Here is a 23,368-nt window from a genome sequence, read left to right as displayed (position 1 = left end):
GGTACTTTATGCCATAACACACGCCTCATTTATTTTAAGTTGAGTTATAAGTTTTAGACACACTTTGCCATTCTTGTGTCTCAGTCTTTTGATTGGTACTGTGTACATGTTTTTTTTCTAGATCCTCCTAAATGGAGTGAGTCCATAAGCAAAGACACAGGCCTTGGAAGTACAACTCAAACAAATGACACTCCCATGTCCTGTCTTGATTTGATACACACACCAATGATGGAGCAAACATCAGGTAATACTGAAGTATGAATACAGGAAAACATATTCCTGAAAATGTTGTTTTCACAGGCTGGTGCTAGGGAAATAATTCCAGGTACCGTACTACTTTTGCACTGCCTTGTGTTGACCATTGTGTCTTAACTCTGTAATATTTGTTTATATCAAAGTGTTTTGCCCTTGCGCAACAAATTTTCCTTTTTTCACAAAACAATGTATTTTTCCACTGCTCTACCCCAGAGAGGACCTCAGACTGTCATGGAGGTCCTGACACTCAGGGGGAAACTAGTGAGAGGTTAGACAGATGGAGAAGAGACAGAGAGGAAGTGGAGTCTCGAAGGGAGCAGGTCATCTGGCGACTCAAGAGGCTGCTTGGAGACACCTGTAAGGAGGATGCAATGGCTGGAGAAACACACCCTCCCTCAGACAGCATCTGCACTGAGGACTTTGTGCAGCGTTTCAAAGAGGAGATGGTGGAAATGGCATTGCCAAGCAATATGCAACATCCAGGCAAAGAGGAAGAGGCTAAAAGTACAGAGATAACCGACAGGGACACTCTCCAGAGGAATCAAAATGGACGAAGAAGAGAATCAACACCTGGAAAAACCAGTAAAGAAACGGTGACGGTGAATTGTTCCCAGTCACTCAAGCCTGGTCAACAAAAGGGCCTGGAGAAAGGTCTTCAAGGCAGTTTTGGAGTGAATATATCACAGAAACTTGTTGATGACAGCAGCAGTAAGTAAAGCCCCGTATCACATGAGACATCATCATGAGACAAGAGAGCTGTCAAGCGTGCTCCAAATTTTCATTAATGATGTTAGCTTCAGCACATGAGGATTAAGATGAAAATGATCTGTCTACTCATACATCTACCCACCTGTCTGTCCATCTTTGAGTCCAATATTTTGATCCACAGCAGGTTAACTCCACAATTACTTGACATGTTGCCAAGAAACCAGCACTAATATTTACGGATCTAATTTCCTCAGACTTTATAGACTCTAGTCTTTTAGAATAGAAAACCTTTCCCTTCAGTAAAACTTACCAGGTGTCTCATGAAATAGAGAATTCATAGTATCTAGAGCGTTAAATCTCATTGTCCAATAGCCATGTTATCTTGAAAATTACTGAGCAGCTCTAGACTCCACATTACAGCCCTGCTACACCTTTGATTCTCTCACTTCCCTTTCAGTCGCCCATAAACCAGTGATTGTAACAGAACATGAAAACCAACAGCACAACAATAACTCCTCTTCTAAAGCGAGGTGCTTGGCAGGTACCATACACACACAGATTACACTGCAACTGAATACAGTTTAACTGGTCCTGTTGTACATTCTGCTCACTGTGCAAACAGTGACTGCAGGCTGCTTTTCTTTTACAGGAGTACCTGTGAGGAGTTTTGACACAGTGTCCATTGCGAGCGACCTTGACTCAGTCTGCACGGAGCAAGTCAGACAACACATTGACAGGCTGCCAGGTAAGAGACTGCAGAAAATTGTGGAGGAAAGTAAGCTTAATTTTTAAGTAAAACATAACTGTGTATCAAATATCACCAAATAGCACAAACAATAGACATAATAGATAGAATGGATGATAAAAATCAAGAAATGCTGTAAACTATCTCTTAAAACCAATATGTATGAAACTGTGGTTAACATCATTAGTGCCCCTCCTCTCAGGATGGCGCTCTCTCATTCAGTCTGTCACAGACACAGATGACTACTTAACCAACCAGAGTGACTATGACACACTCACGCATGAGGAAAGTGAACCTCAACCCATCCACCCGTCAGGTGAAGCAAGATCAGTCTGTATATTGCACAGTGAGAACAAATCTGTAACAACTAATTAATCCTTTTAAATTGCTTTAAACTAATTTTCCTTTATTTGTTTGCAAAGTCCACATATCCTCTAATGGAAATATACAAAAAAGGAGTCCCTCTGTTAGTACAGCTCAGCATAAAAAGAGAGAAACCTACAGGTAAACAAATGGAACATTTAAAAAGTTACAAAGCATTTGATGCAGTCTTCTATTCATTCATTTTTAAATGACATGAAAATGTATTTTTAGTGTAGTCTACCAAAATTGTTCTTACAGTGACAATGATAAGGACACGGATGAGGAAGTTAACCCTCGGAGCTGGAGTTTGAGATCTAAGAGGACATCAGAGAAGATGCAGTCAGATTGGGCAAAAATGAAGCAGCGGCTCACTGACCTCCAACAAGTAATAATTAATCTCCCATTGTATTTAAATATATAAGTATAGTTTGAGAAATATTTTTATCCTGCTTTCTTTGCATATATGGATGAGATATCACCATAGTGGTTTTTGTGTGTGGTTTAGAAATGTGAGAAAGAGGAGGAGACACTAAGGTTGAAGAGGGCTCAGTTAAAAGACATTGAGTTCTGCCTCTCTGAACTGCGGCAGAGAAGAAAGGTAACATGCAGCAAAATCAGTACAAAATGTCTGTCTGTATTAATGTCTCAGTAATGCTCACAGTTTATGCTTTATGCCCCAGCATGCCTTGCAGGAATTAGAGCAACTGACTGCAGAGACGGCACAGATGGAGAAAGAGAAGCAGAGTCTGCAGTCTGTTCTTCGTGACAGCAGAGTGGAGAGGGACTCTGTTAGGTATCATAACACTGTATTCCTACTGACTGTAATATTCAGAGAATGTAGGGCAGTTCTGTTGAGGAGTAACACAACAATGAATGTGTTGTAGTTGCCACCTGAACAAGCTGCAGAAGCAAAGAGAGTCCTGTCTCCATGAGATCAGAAACATGGAAGAAGAACTTGAAACTCTGAGTCAACATAGGAAGAGTCTGAAGGAGACGGTAATTCAAATATGACTCAAAGCAGTATGTTTTTACTGTTTGTGGTTTTGCTCAGTCATTCACTTGTTTAAATATGTCAAGTTCGTTCTTTAAACATCACTTCTATGTTGTTTCACTGTTCCACAAACAGAACGGTGTAATCATGTCACTGCTGGAGAGGGAGGAGATGGAGAGACAGCTGGATAGTGCAAAAACAGAACTTTTTGCAGAACAGCGACGTGCAAGAGAGAGGCTGGAGTCTGTGCAAGAGGTGCAGTATTAGTATCTATTAACACATTAAATTAATAAAAGATCATGGTGTGTGTCCCTTTAGTTGTTTTTTGCAGATAGTGCTTAGACGATGACCATATTTTACAGTGTGAAGGCAGTAGTTTTTTTTTTGTAAAAGGCAGATTTAGCTTTTGTATTTTAAAATATAGTTGGATATGTTCTCATCTATGAAACTGGAGCAGAATCTAGAGGAGACTCGTGAGGAACTCCAGAGGGCAACAGAGGCGGAGAGCTCACTGAGGAGTCACTGTGCTTGTCTGGAGAAGGAACAGATCCAGAAAAAGGAGCAAATTGAGGTGGAACCTTTTATCATGAAGCTAATTTCTAATTTAAAAAATGATGCTCTGCTGTCTGTAAAACCAACTGCACAATGTTGACAGACACGTATTATTCTTCCCACTTTTGCTTTCTTTCTTAATCTAAGGCACTAAAAGTTCAAGTAAACAAGCTGCAGGTAGAACTGGGAGAATGTAAGATCAGAGTGGGTACGCTGGAGAAGATGTTGGCCCAGAGGGAGCTGCAGCTGCTAGATTTAAAGGAACAATGTGGGGCCTTACAAGCAGAACGAGATGGACTGAAGGTGGAGCTACAACACTTGAAAACCCAGCACTACAAGACACTGAAGGAAGCCCAGGAACAAAACCAGAGAATAACCGTGAGTGCTGAGGCAGACTAAGGCTTTTTACGGTTTTGCTAATACATCATAATGCGCACATGATCTCTACATTAGGGTTACAGAACCTTTAAACCAACAGAGAATGGATTTGGCTTTTGCACATGAGAATCTCAGACAAGTGAGGCTGAGAGCTTGAAATACTGATTTGTCAGTTTTCTCTTCAGGTTAATAAGCAGGCTGAAGAGGAGAAAACAAGTGCTTTGAAAGAACAGACTCTGACTCTTACAAGATGTATTGAGTCCATGCAAATTTCCATTCAGGTCAGTCACAGAGAATATATAAACTCCAACACACTTCAGTGTACTTCAGTACAAAGTACCTTGCACTACCACAAATGAATATGATGCATGTAAGTTTGGATGCCACGTGGTTGTTGTGCTACGCACTTAAGAGTGTGAGTGACAACATTCCTCAGGGTTACTCAGTTAAAGATGTGATTTCCCTCCTGTTCTAGCAGCTGAAAGAAGAGGAAGTACAGAAGCTAAGAAGATCTCTGGAGCAGCAGAGGGAGGAGGCAAAGAACCGTGAAGAGGAGCTGCATGTAGAAGCCTCTGGAAAGGTATTCTGATGGTCCTCTGCCTAAAATATACCATCTTTTCAACACAAATGTATGATGTGCACAGTATGCTCCCATTCAGGTACACAAAGCGATAGAGGAGGAGAGGAGGAAGTGGGAGGCAGAAAAGGTAGAAGCTGTTCAGATGCACTGTGGGATACTGGAAGAGCAGAACAGAAAAGGCCTGGAGAGCGTGAGGAGTGAAATGCAGCAAGAGAAGAGTAAAGCACAAGCTCTTCAACATAAAGTTTTGGAACTAAAAAGAGTAAGGAGACTTGCAACCATGATACATAACATCACCACCATAAATCTGATTCTTTTTTTTTTGCATGATTTTATTTTTATTTGAAGCAAGTGCAGGAGTTGGAGAGTGAAAGTTGTGCACAGCAGAGGGAGCAGGATTCTTTGCTGGCTGTTATTTGCAAATCACTAAAAGAGGAGCACCAGGCCGAACTGCAGAAGCTGAAGAAACAGATGGCTCAGGTACAAGGAAACCACCGAGAGTAATAGTTTGTAGGCACATAAAGAGATAGGCTGTTACAGAGGAGCTGACATGGTGTGGTCTGTGGTCACAGGAGAGTCAAAGGACAGCGCTGCAGCTTGAGCAGGCTGTTCAGCTGGCAGTGGAAGAGGCCGAGAGGCTCCAGGCGACTCTAGGAGAAAGGGATAGCAGCCATAACCAAACCACAGCTGACCTGAGGCAGCAGCTCAGGCACTGGGCCCAGGAGCTGGGAGCAGAGTGCCAGCATCTACACCTCTTACTGGAACAGAGCGGGGCCAAACAAAACTCTGTACAGCTGCCTATGAGGTATAACGTCCTGTCCTGGCTTACATCCATATCTGCTTAGACAGAAGTGGCCAGTTTGTGAGTATCCTGGTGTGTCTGATGAGAAGCTCTTGGTTCTGTGCCTGTGTGTTGTGCAGCAGCTCCACGGTGGCTGAGGCACTTACCAACCTGAGAGTGCTAAGAGAGGAGCTGCAGGACTTGATCAGCCATCTACACCAGGAGCTTGATTCCCAGAAACAAACCACTGCACAGCTGAGAAAGGACATGGTCAGTTTGGAGTTAACATACTGTATAGGGCCTGGTGTTGCAAGTTCAGAGCACAAGATGTTCATATGTTTACAGGAGCAAGAAATGAGCCTCCAGAGGCAACAGCTGAGGTTGGAGAGAGATCAAGCCTTGGACTCTCTTAAGGAGCGTCTCATTCAGGTATGAGCTCACACACTATACTGTATACAGCTGATGTTTGTGCAAAAACTAAAAAAACTAAATAAAATACAACAGTACATACTCTTGTGATGTTTGTGCAGGAGCACATAGAGGAGCTGAGTAGTCTTAACAGGGCTCATATGAGTGATGGAGGGGCTGAGGGAGGAGGAGTAGCGGTGTCTCTCCGCAAGCAGCTGAAGGCCAAAGACTTGGAGCTCAGGCACGTTCAGAGGAGCATGAGTCAATGGAAAGAGCAGACTGCAGCTCGTCTGGCACGCAAGTTTGAAGAAGAGCTGACAGCAGAACTGGAAAGGTAACATGTTGAACATGAAACTTACTGTACATCCTCCAAACTAAATGCGATTGCATAATTTGTGAGTATGATGCCGTCATTTTCCAAACTTACTCTTTTCATCATTACGACATTCAGAATCTCATTGGTCCACACACAAAAGAAAAGCACACAGTCTCCTCCTCTCGTTCTGCTGTTAAGTTTTGCTCAAATGTTTGCCATTCCTTAGGTGCAAGACAAAGATGTTAAGGTGCAGGTAACTGGTCTCTGTGTCTGTGAAACATAGATGACATACTAACCAGCTGTCTGTCCTGTGTAATAGCATGATCTCACTTCAACTCACTGTGATATGCTTTGTAGCCCATAGATGTAACATTTACTATACACGTGAAGCCGCCATACATCCCTCATGCAGCAATTATTCACACCAAAGAGCCTTTAAATGAAGGTCGGTTTGTTTTCCAGAAAGACATCAAAGACTAGAGGGGATAAGCAGGTCCCCTGCAAGTCTGACAGACCTGAGAGAGAGCTGACGTTTAGTGCAAAGGTACATGTTTTACTGCTCCTGTGTAAGCATTAACGTCGCACTCTTACACATACTGTGCCTTATAATGTAGATACATAGTGTTCATTTGTTCATTGAAAAAAAAACATCATCCATTTCTGCTGATGTCTCTTTCCCATCAGGAAACTCAGAATTCAGTTTGCTCTCCCTGCCTCCATGTGTTGGACTCTGCTGCGTCCCACAGCCCCTCAGACTTGGCTTCGTTTAAGCTTCTACGTTACCTCCAGAGCCGAGTGACGCAGCTACGTCTAGAGAACCAGGCCCATACCTGGAGCTCATCTCCTCCAGATAAAGTCCCTTTAGATTTGTCAGGATCCTACCTTTCAACAGTGAGTAAATTATTTTAATAGCTGACTACTACTAAATATTGACTTAACCACTATCTCTGTCTGAAATTAAATGTTCAAATTATTCCTAAAGCTGTTAAAAACAAAGAAAATCTTGCTATAAATGAAGCAGAATCACAGATGTTTGAATATTATTTCTGTGCCTGTCTTGATAATGTCAGGTGATACTGATGTCTGTTTTACAGATCACTCAAGGTCAAGACAGTGCTGGGATTCAGACCCAGTCAGCAATCAGGACATTACCGAGTTAAGGAAGTGGAGCCTTGTTCTGTGTCTCCATGTGCGTCCAGTCCACCAGAGATATGACATCCTTAAACCTGAGTCTCCAGCAAGCTGTTAGCCCGCCAGAGAGATGAATCATTTACTGTCAGATGTGCTTCAGAAGCACAAGCAGGTCACAGTGACAAATGACACAACTGAAGGTCTGGTCATCAAGTTCACATTCCTGTGTGGCAACGCAGTCAAGTTTTATAGCTTAAAGGTCACAGTGAACTGTGCATAAGTGATGAACCGACATGTCACCGGAGACTGCAGATCATGTGAGTTACGTCAAATAACCTCATAAAGATGACAGATCTTTGTGGGAAGCCCTTATATAATCATAAATGTTATATGAAGTTTAATTGTACAATAAAAAAATGTTGTATAAGGTTCTGGTAATTTCAAAGAGAAAATTGTCTTACCACTTAATATGCCTTAATCTGTTTTGTGAAATGTGTAACCTAAATGTAAAGTTAACTGGAGTTGAAATTTTTAAATATATTGCCCTATTATCAAATCCGCTACCACACCTGCAGGAAGTTTTTTTCAACTTGTAAGTCAAGCCTCAGTTTCCAAAGCGTTGAAGCAGGTTGGAGTAGTAGTGGTGTCACTTCTAATTCAATTATGTCCCTATCTAAGTAAACATAATTGTCAGCATCAGTCAGGCCTCAGGAAAATTAACTGATTAATGAAGTCACCCTCACTCAACTCAATTATGTGGCTCTAATTAACCTTTAAATGACATTGGACACAGTAAATAATTTCATGTGAAAGCCATTGTAACCACGTCTGCTGGTTAAAATCATCCTTAACTAGTTGTTTTCAATATGTATGCATGCTGTGCTGATGATGATGATAAAACCATTACAAGGCTAAATGTATCCGGCATGAAAACCAACTATGCTATACAGAATATTGACAATTTAAGAGTTTATTTAAAAACAAATATAAAGTTGTAACACTTAATGGCTGGCTGCAATTCTGGTAATGCATGTATGAAAATACAATCAAATCATAAAAAGGTGCATTTTCATTCCTCAAAGCTCACAGATGGCGTACTTGCTAAACACTATAGGAAGATCATCTTTCTACCACAACAAGTACAACTGCAAGCCATGCTGTGAGCCGTCGTGAGCACACAGGAACACATTTGCGAGTCCTTTGATGATGCCCAGAAGCTGAACATAAAAACTGTACAAGATTCTTGTACTGCACACTGGCGTTTCACAAACAGCAAAGACATATTTACAGTACATCAGTGTGTTGACTAGGCTTTGGCAAAATCTGTACAAATTATCCTGTTTCTATGGACAAAGGCCAATTCTGTAAGTTATATAAAACTGCTTATGTAAGGCTGCCTATAGAACTTTTCCAAGTCTCAAGATCATGATTTACTTTAAAGATTTAAATTAATAAAACTAATTAATCAGGTCAATGTGGTTATTACATCTTAATAATGTTTGCCCAGGATTGTCAGAAACTTTTAATGAGTGACTGTAAAGCAAAATACCATACGTGTTGCACCACCGCTCCAAAACAGCACAATAATCAAGTAAAGCCAACATGCCTTGCCAAACTGACCAACCTAAAGTAGTTCTAGGTCCTTTATAATTTTTTGTGTGCCTACATGTCCAGTCTTTTACTTTGGCATGGCTTTCATTGTCATTTAGCACTATTACATTTCCATGTCCTCCTCCCCAGAGCTGTGGGCCACAGGAAAGCTGTACAGGGGAGAGTGTGTGTCCTCAGGTGGACTTGAGGGGCTTGGATGACTGTGAGGGATGGGAGATGGGCAGGGGGTCGGGGGTTGCCGAGATACTGTCTGTTTACGCTGTTTTTGTAGCGATCCCTTTAGCCTCCGACAGAAGGGGTCGTCAGGTGGGCGCCACAAAACCAGCTCCATGCAGGAATGGCTCCTAAAATCAAAAGGAGAGAGAAAAATGTGTCTAGAGCTTCTCAAGGAAGAGACGCCTGCATTAACATGATTCAGGTTACTTAAAGTCCTCAAATGATGTCATGACTTCACTTAGAACTTCATTCAACATGTTATGATGTGCCAATAACCAAATAAGGAGAACATACACAGACTGGGCTACTTTGTGAGGGAGGATGTCGCTGATGCCTCGCTGCAGACCTTCTTTCAAACTGTCTGAAAGCACCAGCACTGGCCTTCTTGGTGCTGGCTCGACATCCAGGTCTTCATCCTCATCGTCATCTTCCAGCGTTATTCTATGATGCATAAATATCAAAGTATTATTAAAAATAAGAATTCCCCAATTAAGCACTACCACTGAGGCAAACAACAAACCACTGTGGCTGAAGTCTTTAGTTTCTCAGTCATCCAGTTCATAGTATGAACCAACACTTAGGCTATGAGAGTATGTTACCAAAGAAAAAAAAGTCTTATAGCTTGTTTATATACCTGCTGTTCTGTGTACTAATTTCTGTGCATGAGCTGTCTGTCAGTGAATACAGATTGTTGCAAAGCACTTCCCTCCTCCTGTGATTTTATTTATGACGGGAAAAATATGAATGACGTCATCAGCAACTAGTCGACATCAACTCGACTTTCATAACATTAGAGTCGACTTAGAAAAATCTGAAGTCATGAAACCCTTCGTTCATAGTTCTCTGGAAAAGTTGAATCACCTAGTCTTGGACTTGGTTGTAGATCCTTAAAGACCTTTCACCTCTCATCAGTTCATAAGAACTAAAGAGCACTCTTGGATGAGAGTTGAGACATCTTCAAGAATCTACTCCAGGTGTCCTAGATTCACCTTTCTCAGAGGGACCATTGGACGATGTATAGGTCCTTGCAAACTGAACATACCAGATAATTTGTCAACTGTACTTTGAAATGTGGCAGATCTTTTTTCCTGATAATTATATTCCAGGAAGGATTATGTGGCGTAATGCATTACAAGATGGCTATCACAGTATGTATGGTTTTTTTTTAATAATAAATCCTTTTTTTTCATATACTTCAGTAGTTTGTAAAAGACTGAAACATGTTCACATCAATACAGATACCTGCTAAACAGGGAAGCAATGTCACACTTTAGAGAATGCAATGGACAAATTCAAGTGAACAGTTTTTGGTTGCATACCTATCTTCAATCTCCTGAAGTCTCCTTTGAGCTGCCTCTATTTCCATGCAGGAGCTCTCTGTCTCGAGTCGAGCAGGGGAGGGATGAAGCAGGGTCAGTGGCTGGGGCTCTGGGCATGGCTGTGGAAGTGCAGGACTGGCTTGCTGTGCAGAGACGGGAGGGCAGCTGTTTGCTGTTGGCCAGTCATGAGGAGGAGTGGTAGTGTTCAAGTTCTCAGAAATATCCCCTTCTGCCTCCACCATCAACCTCCTCCTTTTGGCACTGCACCCCCTGAGAAAACACCAAGACATTAATCATAACACTCCAAATAAGTTTTGCAAGAACTGTCAGATGTTAGATGACAATGATTGTTTTTTCTGTTTCTATCTCACTTACTCATCATCAACTCTCCTTCTGTGTTTCCTGAGGCATCGTGTCTCCCAGCTGCTGTGGGACAGACAGATGTGGGGAGGGGGAGGATAATTCATGTATATCTTACTAAGACTCATGTGTGTTTCGGTTGTTTTTTCTGATAACTGTATGCAGGAAATTTACAAGTGAATGCTTGTGATCAGCCACGTACTTGTTAGACACCGCTGTTCTCTGTAGGTGGGCAGACGTGCTTGGAGGTCCGAGGTCAAATTCAGGAAGGCTAGTAGGGCCTGAAAATGAATACATGTCTGGCAGAGACCCCTGTTCACTGCTTGGGGGGGAGCAGAGGGATGCACCACGGTCCAGTTAGTGAGATGACCAGAAGAGACACAGTGTCACACTACAAATGAATCTGACCTGGAAGATCAGCAACGATACCAATCAGATGAACTGATCGATGTATTTTTTTTAAACCAACTACATGGCGCACGAGTTATAAATCTGTTCACACGGGGCCAGCTGGCTCGTTATCTCGCTAGCTACGACGCTACTGATGATACGGTGACACCGTTAATAACATTACCGATTACATGCTCACTCGTGTGACAAGGCGATACACAACGCCAGCTCCATCCTTGTGCTGAAGAACAACTTTGCATAAGTTCACCAGAAACATAAAGTTGGTGTTACAGACTGACCCGTGCCACTGCCCTGCCCCTTGATGTTGTTGTTGTTGTTGTTGATGTTTTGCTAGCTTGCCTCCGTCCCCGTTAACACTGTTGTCCTTTGGAGTTATCACCACTAGACAACAGCAACAGGCCCTACATGCTCACGCCTGACTAAACCTAAAACCACGACAACAACTGTACAAAGAAATAGCCTCCAACATTGACGGTCTCGGTGGCGTGGACGGCTTGAGAGGTAGGCTGGGTTAAATTGACGTTAGCTCGCTATTCTGAAAACGCGACTGCCGCCAGAAGATGCGTCGACGTTCTAGAATGTGCGTATGTTGCTCCCGTTGCATTGTGGGAGTTGTAGTTCACGTGGACAAATGGGTTTCTGTAGCCTTGTCCGCGTAGATTACTCGGTTAGACACAGATACAAAGTATGCCGTGATAAGTTATTGTGTTTTATCACAACCACATCGACCCGTTTTGTTTGAAAATGTCAGCTGTTACTTGCAGCTGTGACAACATCATTCAGAAGATGATATGTCTAAAATAAGATAGATACCTCCCCACTTTTCTTGTGTCGCTCTCACCGAAGACTATAAATAGTCGCAAGATAAGTACGCCACACTTTGTGATTATGGTCTGACCTGCTGCTGGTGTAAAGGGCCCTCTAGCTTTATTCATCGCATTGTCATCGCAAATGACGAGTCATGTGACGCTGAAATACTAGAAGCTGTTGTCTCAGCTTGTTTCCTTACTCAGCTCTGATTCTTCACACTGGACTGTCTGTCTCCCTGAGGAGGTAACAAACTGCTGTTTACTGCGAAATATGTAACGCTTACTAGCTAAAATACTAAACTGCTGTAGTAATAGTAGGCTGTAATAGCGATATTATGATCTTAACAACGCTAAATAGTCAGTTGTGTGTCTAATCCCCAAAACATTGCTGTTGTTTTCAGATTTATTCTCAAACATCTGTTTACCTGCTTCTCTCGAAAACGTGCATTGAAGAGTGCTCCTCATTTTATTGTCTATCCTGAAGTATTTCATGCAAATTTAAGATATTTATTCTCACTGTTTGTGTTATTCAACAGGTTATCCAGAATGCTGTCTTCGCTCATAATAGTAGGTCTTCTGGCTTTCGCCTCTAGCAAACCATGTGGTATGTAACATTAAAAAAAAAAAACATTTACAAAAAAACAAACAAAAAAACAATCTAAATCTAACCATCACCAGTCATTAGAAACTGCTGTTCTTACTAACGCTGAGCTAACTATCATCTTGCAATCTGGGCATTCACAGATTTCACAACATCTATGTCATTGCCTTCATGTTGTTTGTTCGTTGACAAAAGTTGTGTAATTGTCAAAATACCGAGATTTGTAGCATCTATTTGCTTTTAAGTTCTGATGATGAAAAAAAAAACAATGTTTAGATATTTGGAGCCTTGAAAGAGATTCAAATGATAAAGTCTGCACAGTCTTTATTTCCTCTTGTTGTGACTGCTGATGGTGCAGTTCTTGTTTTGAAATGCTCTGAAAGTTCATGTTGATGTCAGTGAGTGAGTGAAGTACTTTAGACCTGTTATATCAAATATTAACATTTCTTTTTCTTTGGAAATATTCTAATTCAGATACTGAAGGATCTATCAATGAGGTGCTCCTGTCCCTCAACAAGGATCTGCTTCGCTCACTGGAGGGGCTGGAAACACTCCCCAATCCCAGCGTGCACCTGGCGTTGCGGCTTTCTAACTACCACAACCTTGTCAAGGAGACTGAACACCTGAATAAATTGAAAACTCATGTGCACAATGACATACAAAAGTAATGAAGTAGTTACAAATACACTAATAATTAATAATATTATTTAGATCATGCCGTGTTTGTGCATTCTCATCTGACGCTTAGCCTCCTGTGTCCTTCTCAGCGGTCTCTCTAACAACCAGCCTGTGACTGGCCTCTTGGCCCTATATGCTCTGGCTTTGAAATCCTCCTGCTTCGACCTCAACACAGTCACCTTTTCCGTCAGTGAGACAACTGAGACACTGCTAACACACCTGAAGAAGCAGATGGAACAAGAAAAGGATAACATTGGCTGTAAGTTTCCTTTGACCTTTAGTAGGCCGATGTCATCATAAAAAGTGTGTAGTTTAACATTGCACCATGATCTCTTTCATCTCAGTGTAACCTAAGATCATGTGTAGGTTGTACTTTATCTAAGAAGTGAGACATTTATATTTCAGTTTTGATGCAATCAGTCAGACCCATCTGTCAATTATTTGATGTCTTGAACATTATTGCAAAGTCTGCTTTAAAAATAATTTGGTTTCTTTCCACAGTCAGCCACCGCCCTTTGACCAACTATTACCAGTATTCTCTGGGTGTGCTTGCTCTTTGTGCAAGTGGTGTCCGGGTCAACAACCATGTCAGCAACAAGCTCATCAAGGCAGTGGAACATGAACACTTCAGACATGGCAACTCTGAGAGTATTGGTGAGTGAATACTGTCTAAATGTTTTCTTTTATAGATAATATATTAATAATGTGCAGCAGGAAATAGACAGGCAGTGAGACATCTCAAATCTAATGCTAAAAATGCTAAAGAAATTTCCTTATACATCTATGGTTATATAGCAACAAACCATTTTTGGATATTTAACTGTAGCCCAAAAATTAGATGATTAAATTATTTCAGGTTTGACGCACGCACACACGTTATGTTTTTATGAAAATTGGCTGTGTACGAGCAAATGTTCACTGCAAACTTTCTACGATAGCGTGAGATAGTATGATGGATAAGATCTGTACTTTTTTATTATTCATTTGTAGTCATGTTGAAATACACTTACCCTTTTTCGTGTGTCATCTTTTATAAATTTGACAGAGGTGAAGTTCTGCAGTCTTGTAGTCTTTCTTTATAACAGCTCAGTTACTTGTGCTTCAAATGAAACTCTCCTAATGTTTGCGAAATATGCACATGCGTATCATGCTTTATCTCCCTAGATACCTATGCCATGGCTGGAATGGCGCTCCAGTGTGTGAAGGATGCTGGATCTCAGGTGCACAATGCTGCTGAGCTTGACGGTGCCCTTAGTAAAATCAAGCAGAAACTGTTGGCTGCTCGCAGGACCGACGGCCATATTGGCAATGAGTTCAGCACAGGTCTTGCAGTTCAAGTGAGGATCTTTTTCCCTTTTTTTTCATTGTCTCTTTCAGTTGTTTGGAACAAAATCTTTACAGATGTAACATACTTTTTTTTGTTGCATTCAAGGCCTTATTAGCAATGGGCAGCCAAGTTGCAGAGTGTGCTGCCTCAATGGAGGCCATGAGGACTGATGTCAGAAGAAACATATACCACAACCCTATGGCCATTTCTCAGGTGCTGCCAGCTCTCCAGCAGAAATCCTACCTGGCAGTGAAGAACAAGGAGTGTCTCAACGAGGACGGTATGTGCAGCACTACCTCTACACTGTGTGGTCACTGTATGAATGTGAATGTGAAAGGGTGAATGCAACATACAGTGTAAAACTCGAACAGAAAAGTGCTATATAAGTGCAAGTCCATTTACTGTATCATTTTTTTTCTTGCCGTGTTTGTAATTACATGTGCTTTTCCTACAGACACTCTGGTGCTGGAGCCTGTAGATCCTGAGGTGGTTTTACCAAGCGAGAACAAAGTGAGTGTGATGGTGGAAGTGGTGAAGTCCAGCGGGGCAGGAGCTATTTACTCTGTTGATGTGCCAAAGGGCAGCTCTCTATTGGAGGCACTTGAACTTCTCAAAGGGAAAAATGATGGCTTCACGTGAGTCCATACAATGTACCCTTATGCATTTCAGTTTTCTATAGCTTTTGTGTTGCGTACATTGAGAATTATTTGATGTTGTCTGGCAGATATGAGACAGAGACCAGCCTGTGGGGACCTTTCTTAAGCGTGGTGAATGGAGAGCAGGCCAGACAGACGGACCGCAGATATTGGCACCTCTCCTCTGATGGCAATGCCCTCAGTGAGGGTAAGGGAACACAAAACTCACTAATAGCACTATCTTCATGTCCTTCATCTGCTGCTTTCATTTCATTTTGTTTAAAAAATGGTGGTTTCCTTTCTCAGGTATCAACGATTTCAAGATACAGGCGTCTCAAAAGATCACCCTCAAAAACACAAGCTACTGAAGTGACTGAAGAAAAGAATCAAAACTGTTTTCTAACCCTTTCAGTTTCAACCAGTGATTATACTGTACTTCAATCACATGTGAATCTGTGAATAATGGTCACAGTATTTACATACAATTTCACTTGTAATTTAGACCTAACCAAATAGACCTGACTGTGAATAATCTAACTAGAATGTGTAAATTGTAAAGCTTTTTTATGATTATTTCTAAATAAAACCTTTCTGGAGGTTTGTGTTTTATGTCACAAACAAAATATGAATTGTTTTGACTTGACTTTGTTATCAAAAGTATGTAGTGTTTGGGTCAAGTGCCAGTGAAAATCCCAACATACAAACTTGTTTTGTGTTAAAATCAGCCATTTCTAATAGCTGACATCCTCATGTGCTCAGTTGAAATGTTCTTTGATTCTGGCATCAGAGCAAGATCAGAGATTATAGAGATGAAACTGTGGATTTCTTCAAAGTCACATGATTGTGGACACTATAACTACAAATTTCCCACATTTCCACATGTGTCTAAACAGCAGCAGTTAGCACATTACCCCCGATTACTGGATACATTTCCTTAAAAGGCTGAGGGTGAAAATGCTTGTAAATGGTGCTAATATGCTTCTTACACACCAACAATAAAGCATCATTGTGATATGTGATCTTGGTTAATAAGTTATCAATGGGTTTGGGAAAATTTTACACACAAACCACATTACGAAGTGATAGAAACACAAAAATGTAATAATTTTGAGTGTTTTTTTCTCCTATGGATCCATAGACTGTAAAAAGAATGGATCTTATTTCATCAATAGGCTACACTTAAGAACATAGACTGTAGCTATATAAAAGCTTCAGAGACAAACAAACAACTGAGCTTTATGGAAAGAGTCTGGGCAAAGCTAAATTATTTCCAGGATATCTTTTAAAAGTTTGTTTATTGTCACCATCTCACACAAATAGCTATGTATTTATAACAGACAGTATGCACAACATTACATCTCAATCTGTATGAATTTGTCGTTTGGCAGAAGGATTTTATTGTGAAAGGAAAAGAAGTCGTGAACCGGAAGTGCTTTTTGTTGCGCCTGTTGTATCCTTGAGCGCGCTATCCCATCGCATAACTTACACTAAATACTTAACGAAAAACCGAAACACTAAAGTGTGAATTGCACACGAGCGTTTTATCTATTATAACGCTGTCTACAAACACTGAAGGGCGTGTTTTGTTTTTTCTTCACTTTAAATGGATTATTCCTAACCAACATGCCTGTTCCGTCGTGGAGAGGATGAGCTAGCTGCCATGAGGGTAACTCTGCGGTAATGTCAAATTTCTAAGCTTCCCATTTACATAAACGAGCACCAGGAGGTATGCGGATACTGATGTGACAGTCCCTGTGTATACTTGTAGCCTACTCGCAGCGTATAATGATGGCTGCTCTGTACCGAGGCGTCCTGTTCAGCAAAGTTTGCAAATTAAATGCGGCTCATCCACAGTGGAAGACACCGGGCTGGCTTGTACGAGGAGGAAAAGCAGGCATAACACACTCAACGACTAACCTGAGTACTATGACCGGAAAGACGGATAAGATGAGTGAGTCCTCTGCAAGGTGTGGAGCATCGAGTCAAGATGGCAAAACTCGAGTCAAGAGGGTTTCTATTGAAGGCAACATCGGTAAGAACAGGAGAAGTTCATACTTGTACCTATAACTGAGAACAAACGTATTATAAACATGTAGACTGTACTGTAGCTTTGCTGTGTATCTGTTGCTGGTCTGTAATTTCCTTATGTGATGATGTGTCTCAACTACCAGCTGTTGGAAAGTCGACTTTTGCAAGACTCCTGCAGTCAGCCTGTCCAGACTGGGAGGTGATGGCAGAGCCAGTCAGCAAGTGGCAGCACATTGAGAGCGGCACCTCAAAGGTGAGCAGCGCATCTCCTGATTTCCTGTTCTTTGACAAGAATGAACAAGGGTCAAGTTGATGACCATCTCTGCTGAATGTGTTTGGACAGGGAGCAGGCAGTGGCACATCCTCCCAGACGACAGTCAGCAACCTGCTGCAGATGATGTACCAGGATCCCCAGCGCTGGTCCTACACGTTTCAGACATATTCATGCATGAGCCGGCTGAGAACGCAGCTGCAGCCTCCTCCAGCTCGTCTGCTCCACTCTGAAGGAACACCTGTCCAGGTGTACGAGCGCTCGGTGTACAGTGACAGGTGAGTGATTCACGCCAGGAGAGGAAAGTGAAAGTGAAATCTAAAAGTGTGAGGTGCTGATGGTGCCCCACCCAGAGCTGCACCCAAACCAGTCTGTTTATAGTTGGTATGAAATGAATTTATATTCTTCATGTCATGTGCTGTCTAACTCATTGATCAAATGTATTTTCCTTTACTTTGCGTACATAAAATTAAACGTGACTCTCGGTTCTTACAGATACATCTTTGCCTTGAACATGTTTGAGTTGGATTGTATCAATCCAACAGAGTGGGCAGTTTACCAGGACTGGCACTCCCTCCTGGTGGAGCAGTTTGGACACCAGGTGGAGCTGGAAGGCATCATCTACCTCAAAGCCTCACCGAAGGTACTTGCATAAAATATTTCATTAAAACCTAACAACAAAAAAAGAAAAGAAAAAAAAAGATAAAAAAAAAAAATACTTTACAGCAGTTGCAACAATTTTTAACTTTTTTTGTCACTCTTTACATTTTAAAGCTCATATTATAGCTTTTTATTATCAACACATCTGTTATTTCATCAGAAAAGGCAAGGCAAGTTTATCTCTATAGCCCATTTTTACAGCTTTTCTCAAAAGGCTTTACATGGCAACATAACAACATCCTCTACCCTTAGACACTCACATTGACTGAGGAGAAACTCCCAAGAAAACCTTTAACAGGAAAAATCAGAGGAGTGATCCCTCACCCAGGACAGGCAGATGTGCAATATGTTGTGTACAGACAAGAAAACTGTTTATAACATGGAATATGGGAAAACATGGGAATGGTAATGTTCAGTCAAGAGAAAACAATTTAAAGACACTGAAGTGATGTGCGTTCCTCAGAAATGTATGGAGCGTCTGGAGAAAAGAGGAAGAGCAGAGGAGAAGGGAGTGAAACTGGACTATCTGGATAAGCTGCATGTTCAACATGAGAGGTGGCTTGTCGAGAAGAGCACTGAGTGAGTAATAACGAGATCTCATGGGGAGAGTTTGTCCTCTACGGACCCTTTTGTTGTTTTTGTTCAGTGAGCAACCATCAAATATGTTTTTGAATCATACGAACACAAACTTTTAGCGCAGCAGTCATGAGGGAGGCTCATTATCTAGGCACTTTTATACTCAGGTGGTTGCTGTTAAAGAAGACCATAGGCTAATAGGCTAATAATGAATCATTCAAATGTGATATGTAGCTGTTGTGACCTGGAAATGATCCCACCACCTCAAGTGAAATGTTTAAAATGAAATTAATAACAGCAGCAGTGCGACAGCCGTCATATTAAAAGATGCTCCACTCAGATTTCTGTTTGACTTCCACCATTTTGAATGCCTTTCCTTGCAGCTGTTTGTTGCTCAGCTGTGAACAAATGACAGTCAGCAGTGTGTGGTCTGAGCACTGAGTGTCTAACACAGTTTGTCCCTTTGTTTCCAGAATACATTTTGAGAAGTTAAAACAGATACCTGTGTTACAACTCGATGCCAGTGTGGAGTTTAAGAGTGACCCTAAGGTGCAGGAGCAATTTATTACTAAGGTATGTCTTACTTTTTTGTACTTTGAACGAATAGCTGCTGTACCAGAGTCAACCACATGAGGTCGCTGTCATGTTTGAGCTGCAGTGTCTTGGCTGCACAGTCTTTTCATTTAATGGGAACTCATAGGACTGTTTGTTTTCTGATGTGATGTGTTTCATGTTTGTGATCCTAAAGTACCTTTTCATACACAGGTGAGGGAGTTCTTCAATACTTTGTGAGAGGCCCATCATCATCTTACCTCATTCACTCACGAGTGTGAACTGACATAATAGATACATACTGTATGTAAAGGAAATAGAAAGACATAAAACACCTCTCTTTTTGATAAGCTGCTGCCTCGACAGAGCCGACCTGAAACACACACATGAAGTTCTGTTTGTATACAAAAGTTCTTTGAATGATACTTTTAGATTTCATAGTTTACATTTTACAGATCATTCAACTTTTTGTTGTTCGCTTATTTATTGGTTAGTTTAGAAGTTCACGGCCGGTGATAAAAAAAAGAAATGTACCTGTTTAACTGTTTATTCCACTTGAAATCCTGATAACTGTATCCCACTGACTAAAACACAGATCATTTAAGTGGTTTTAGAGCTTGTGTATGTATATTTTACACTGTTTACTGAACATCACACAGTTGTTTTCATGGTACTGTATGTATCACACATTCCTCACAAGAAAAAGCAAACAAAGAAGTTACTGTACTTATTTTTAAATGATAAATAAATGTGTGTTCCTTTTTAATATTTTGTCATGTTTTATTTTCAAAGATTTGTGAACATTACTATTACTTGTGCCACTTTGACAAAGCAGAGGGGGTGCCAATGGCTCTAAGTGTTATTTGTTAATGTTTTTTTACATGTTAAAGGGATTAGGCTCCTAAATGAATATAAAAGGCCATATAGTTTGACAGGACAATGACCTTGGCTAAATGTTTTCTTTTCTGTCCTGACCCTCTGATGTGCTCTGATGATCAGAGGGGTAGTTGAGATGCCTGGAGTGGTCAGGGGTCATCAAAGGGCAGCTGTCCACTATAAAGGGGCCTGTCTGGAGCTCTGACTGCACACAGCATCATTTCAGCCCGAGACCAGCTGGAGGAAGGAAGGAGATCTTTGCCTCTCTGTGTAGGTTTTGTGACTTTCAGCTGAAATGGAAGCCAGAGTGTTGACAGTTTTCTGTGCGCTCCTCTTCCTCCCCGACACCATCGGCTTTGTTTCGTCCACCCTGAGACTCGGACATCACACGCGTCTCGAGACAAGTTTAGCATTCAGAAATCTCTCAGTCAGTCATCGCAGCAGATACCCTCTGTACATGATGCAGCTGTATCGCTCCTTCAGGACTGCTGATTTCTCCTCGTCAGTAGCTGTCAACACTGTCGTTACGCAAGGTGCCAACTGGCCAGCGCACAGTTCTGACTCTGTCCTGAGTCTGATGGCCAAAGGTGAGTTAACTCTTCATTGTATTTTCCTCTTCTTTAAAAAAAAAAAAAAAATGCTTATATACACCACTGGTTGTATAACATATCTCGCATACTGTGTGGTTAGTTTCTCCTGTGGTCATTCTCCTCTCCAGCAGCTCTCTGGTTGGTGCATTATCTGTGTTATCAGACACTCCCTCTTTACAACCCAGCAAGTGTCAAAATGCTTATTCCACTTTAAAGGGCTTTCTCTGTTTTATGTGAGAGGGTGTGTATATTAGCCCTCAGACGTCCTTGCACAGGGGGGTTCAATACACATCCTGCTCTGTTCACCCTCCAACTACAGTGTTTTGACATTTGTCCAGGGGATCTGGTTTGCCCAGAATCAACCAGACTGCCGCTGGCTGCTGAGTGTGAATTTGAGTTCTCATTCTCATGTCTTTCCAGGTTGCCATCAAGTGGGTGACAGATGGACAGTCACGTTTGACATGTCAACCATCTCCACCGGCGACCTTGTCCAGTTGGCAGAACTTCGGATCGGGTTGCCAGCTTTCTCTGCCTCCAAGCGTGCCACTGTGGATTTGTATCACTCCAGAAAGCAGAGCTGTGACCAAGGCAGCGCATCATGCCAGGATGAGCACCTTTTCCTGGGAAGCTTCATCACATCCCCCGGCAGCACAAAGTCTCCCTGGAAGGTTTTTAACGTGACTGCTCTGCTGAAGTACTGGCTGTACCAGGGAGACAGAGTGTCGGTACAGGAGGCCTCAGGAGAAGCTGACACGGAGAGTGGGAGCGGTGCTGGGGAGGAGGAGGGGGAGATAACTGACGGGTCCCTCTTCAAGCATTTAGGATTGAGGCGAAGAAGAGTACACCATCCAACAGTGAACCGTGTCATGATGGTTGTCTTCTCCAAACATAACCTACCTCAGGAAGGACAGTCATCTTACAGTCTCATTCATACTGTGGAGAACTCCAAGTATGTGACCATGGACAGAGTCAGCAGAGACGGTCAAAGTCGACGCCACAAAAGGAACCGAATGGAGAGGGTGAGAGTGGCTGCAGGAGCTGCACCTACGGCCACACCAGCAGCAGCAGCAGCAGCAGAGCCGGTCCAGAGGCCACTGTGTCGGAAGGTCGACATGTGGGTGGACTTTGACCACATCGGCTGGGATGAGTGGATTGTGCATCCGAAGCGCTTTAATGCATATCGATGTGAGGGAGAGTGTCCCACGCCACTGGATGAGTCCTTCCATCCCACCAACCATGCATACATGCAGGTGAGCTGACAACTCAAATTTCACTGCTATGTAGCCTATATAACCTTGTACAGTCAAGTTTTTTCTGACGTTGCTGTTATATTTATATTAATTATTCATCTGTATTTCAGAGCCTCTTGCGTCATCACCATCCAGAAAGAGGGACCTGTCCGTCCTGTGTACCGACTCGCCTCAGTCCACTCTCCATGCTGTACTACGAGAACGATGACTTGGCCGTGCGACACCACGAGGACATGATTGTTGAAGAGTGTGGCTGTCACTGAAGGCCCACCCATCACTGGTTTCACCACAGTGAAGAGACGGAGAACTATTGACAGAGCAAGACCTTGAACTTTTATTTAGCTGCATTCATATAAATGTTAATTTTCAAATGTTTAAGAGAGAGTTCCCAGTCACAGACGTTTAAAACAAATAATGACAAAAATATAAAAAAGTATATTCATCCATACTGGGTGGTACACAATAGATATTCTATCATTAGTATGGACTGAGCTGCATTATTAAAATGTAATTTGAAAAAAATCTATTTATATGTTGTCATGTATATTTTGTACATAAAATATGTCAAATAAATTAAAACGTTTTATTTTAACAAGTGTGTGGTGATTTATGTGCATTCCAACTTGCAGCTATTGTGGATTTGAGTATAGATTTGAATATTTGGTATTTTGATATTCATTTTAAATTAATTGGTGAATCATATATGTACAGTATACTTACATTCAGAAGTTTCAGACCAGACCCATTTTACCAGTTTCCACTAAAATTTAAGCTGTTCTAGTCTAGTGAACATTGTTGAATGGCACAAAGCTAAGTGGTAAACTACCAATTATAGTAGGTAGAGGGGGGAAATGGGTTATATTTTCAGTAATATTTTCCCTTTAACACTTTCCTGCACCAGTGGAAGTAAATGAAGCCTTGAAAGCCAGTGCAAACAACTACAAGTGCCCCAGCTTTGCTGACTCACAAATCCTGTTTGCACACCCACTGATGTATTATTAGAACAACACTGTACTGCAGGAAGTGGCCCTGTATACTACTGTCAGAATGGTGAGGGAAAATAACGAAAGAAAAAGAAGTCAGAGTTCATCCCACAGAGAAATTATGATATGAAACTACATGGTGGTTTCCCATGATGGAAGAATGCAGAAGTTGAAAGCAACAAGTGCAACACATTTGTTGGGATTTATGCAACAGTCTTGGGAGAAACCTTAACTTTTTCTAATTTTTTTGTAGGCTATAACCTTTATTTATACAGGTAATCTGTAGAGACCCGTTTCAGACGGACATAATACAACAGCAATTAGTTACAATACAGCGGACAGACCATACAATACATATAACACACTTTTGATTTTCCCTGCAGGAAGAAAAAAGACTCCATGATCCA

General features: G+C 41.6%; 4 protein-coding genes across 6 annotated transcripts; 3 read left to right on the top strand and 1 right to left on the bottom strand.

Moving 5' to 3' along the window:
- Nucleotides 1–8,851: 8,851 nt before the first annotated feature.
- Nucleotides 8,852–11,773, bottom strand: ccdc117 (coiled-coil domain containing 117). 2 transcript variants are annotated; one of them, XM_083978709.1, is made up of 5 exons: nt 10,917–11,773; nt 10,730–10,780; nt 10,355–10,624; nt 9,330–9,476; nt 8,852–9,163 (listed from the first exon to the last, which is right to left on the bottom strand). In XM_083978709.1, exons 1-5 carry the CDS (start codon nt 11,009–11,011, stop codon nt 8,923–8,925), a joined length of 804 nt encoding a protein of 267 aa, XP_083834835.1. In that variant the 5' UTR covers nt 11,012–11,773; the 3' UTR covers nt 8,852–8,922. The 2 variants fall into 2 exon arrangements, with proteins under 2 accessions (XP_083834835.1, XP_083834836.1); XM_083978710.1 differs by having other exon boundaries at nt 10,730–10,777.
- Nucleotides 11,774–12,015: 242 nt separating this feature from the next.
- On the top strand, nt 12,016–15,800 carry tcn2 (transcobalamin II). Its single transcript, XM_083978705.1, has 10 exons — nt 12,016–12,178; nt 12,471–12,538; nt 13,010–13,199; nt 13,303–13,472; nt 13,715–13,867; nt 14,378–14,550; nt 14,646–14,820; nt 14,995–15,175; nt 15,265–15,383; nt 15,482–15,800. Exons 2-10 carry the CDS (start codon nt 12,481–12,483, stop codon nt 15,541–15,543), a joined length of 1,281 nt encoding a protein of 426 aa, XP_083834831.1. The 5' UTR covers nt 12,016–12,178; nt 12,471–12,480; the 3' UTR covers nt 15,544–15,800.
- Nucleotides 15,801–16,644: 844 nt separating this feature from the next.
- On the top strand, nt 16,645–19,640 carry dguok (deoxyguanosine kinase). Of its 2 annotated transcripts, XM_083978707.1 has the most exons (8): nt 16,645–16,852; nt 17,030–17,207; nt 17,347–17,456; nt 17,547–17,752; nt 17,970–18,117; nt 18,598–18,713; nt 19,184–19,283; nt 19,476–19,640. In XM_083978707.1, exons 2-8 carry the CDS (start codon nt 17,102–17,104, stop codon nt 19,500–19,502), a joined length of 813 nt encoding a protein of 270 aa, XP_083834833.1. In that variant the 5' UTR covers nt 16,645–16,852; nt 17,030–17,101; the 3' UTR covers nt 19,503–19,640. The 2 variants fall into 2 exon arrangements, with proteins under 2 accessions (XP_083834833.1, XP_083834832.1); XM_083978706.1 differs by having other exon boundaries at nt 16,645–17,207.
- A 1,549-nt stretch (nt 19,641–21,189) lies between these two features.
- On the top strand, nt 21,190–22,241 carry spaw (southpaw; the record flags this gene model as incomplete). Its single annotated transcript, XM_083978708.1, has 2 exons — nt 21,190–21,978; nt 22,089–22,241. The coding sequence occupies 2 exons, from the start codon at nt 21,190–21,192 to the stop codon at nt 22,239–22,241; spliced, it is 942 nt and encodes a 313-aa protein (XP_083834834.1).
- Nucleotides 22,242–23,368: the final 1,127 nt, after the last annotated feature.

The sequence above is a fragment of the Trachurus trachurus genome, assembly GCF_905171665.1.
Source record: "Trachurus trachurus genome assembly, chromosome: 9".
Lineage (NCBI taxonomy): Eukaryota > Metazoa > Chordata > Actinopteri > Carangiformes > Carangidae > Trachurus > Trachurus trachurus.
The sequence above is the reverse complement of the archived record's forward strand: the minus strand, read 5'-3'. Positions and strand labels throughout refer to the sequence as shown.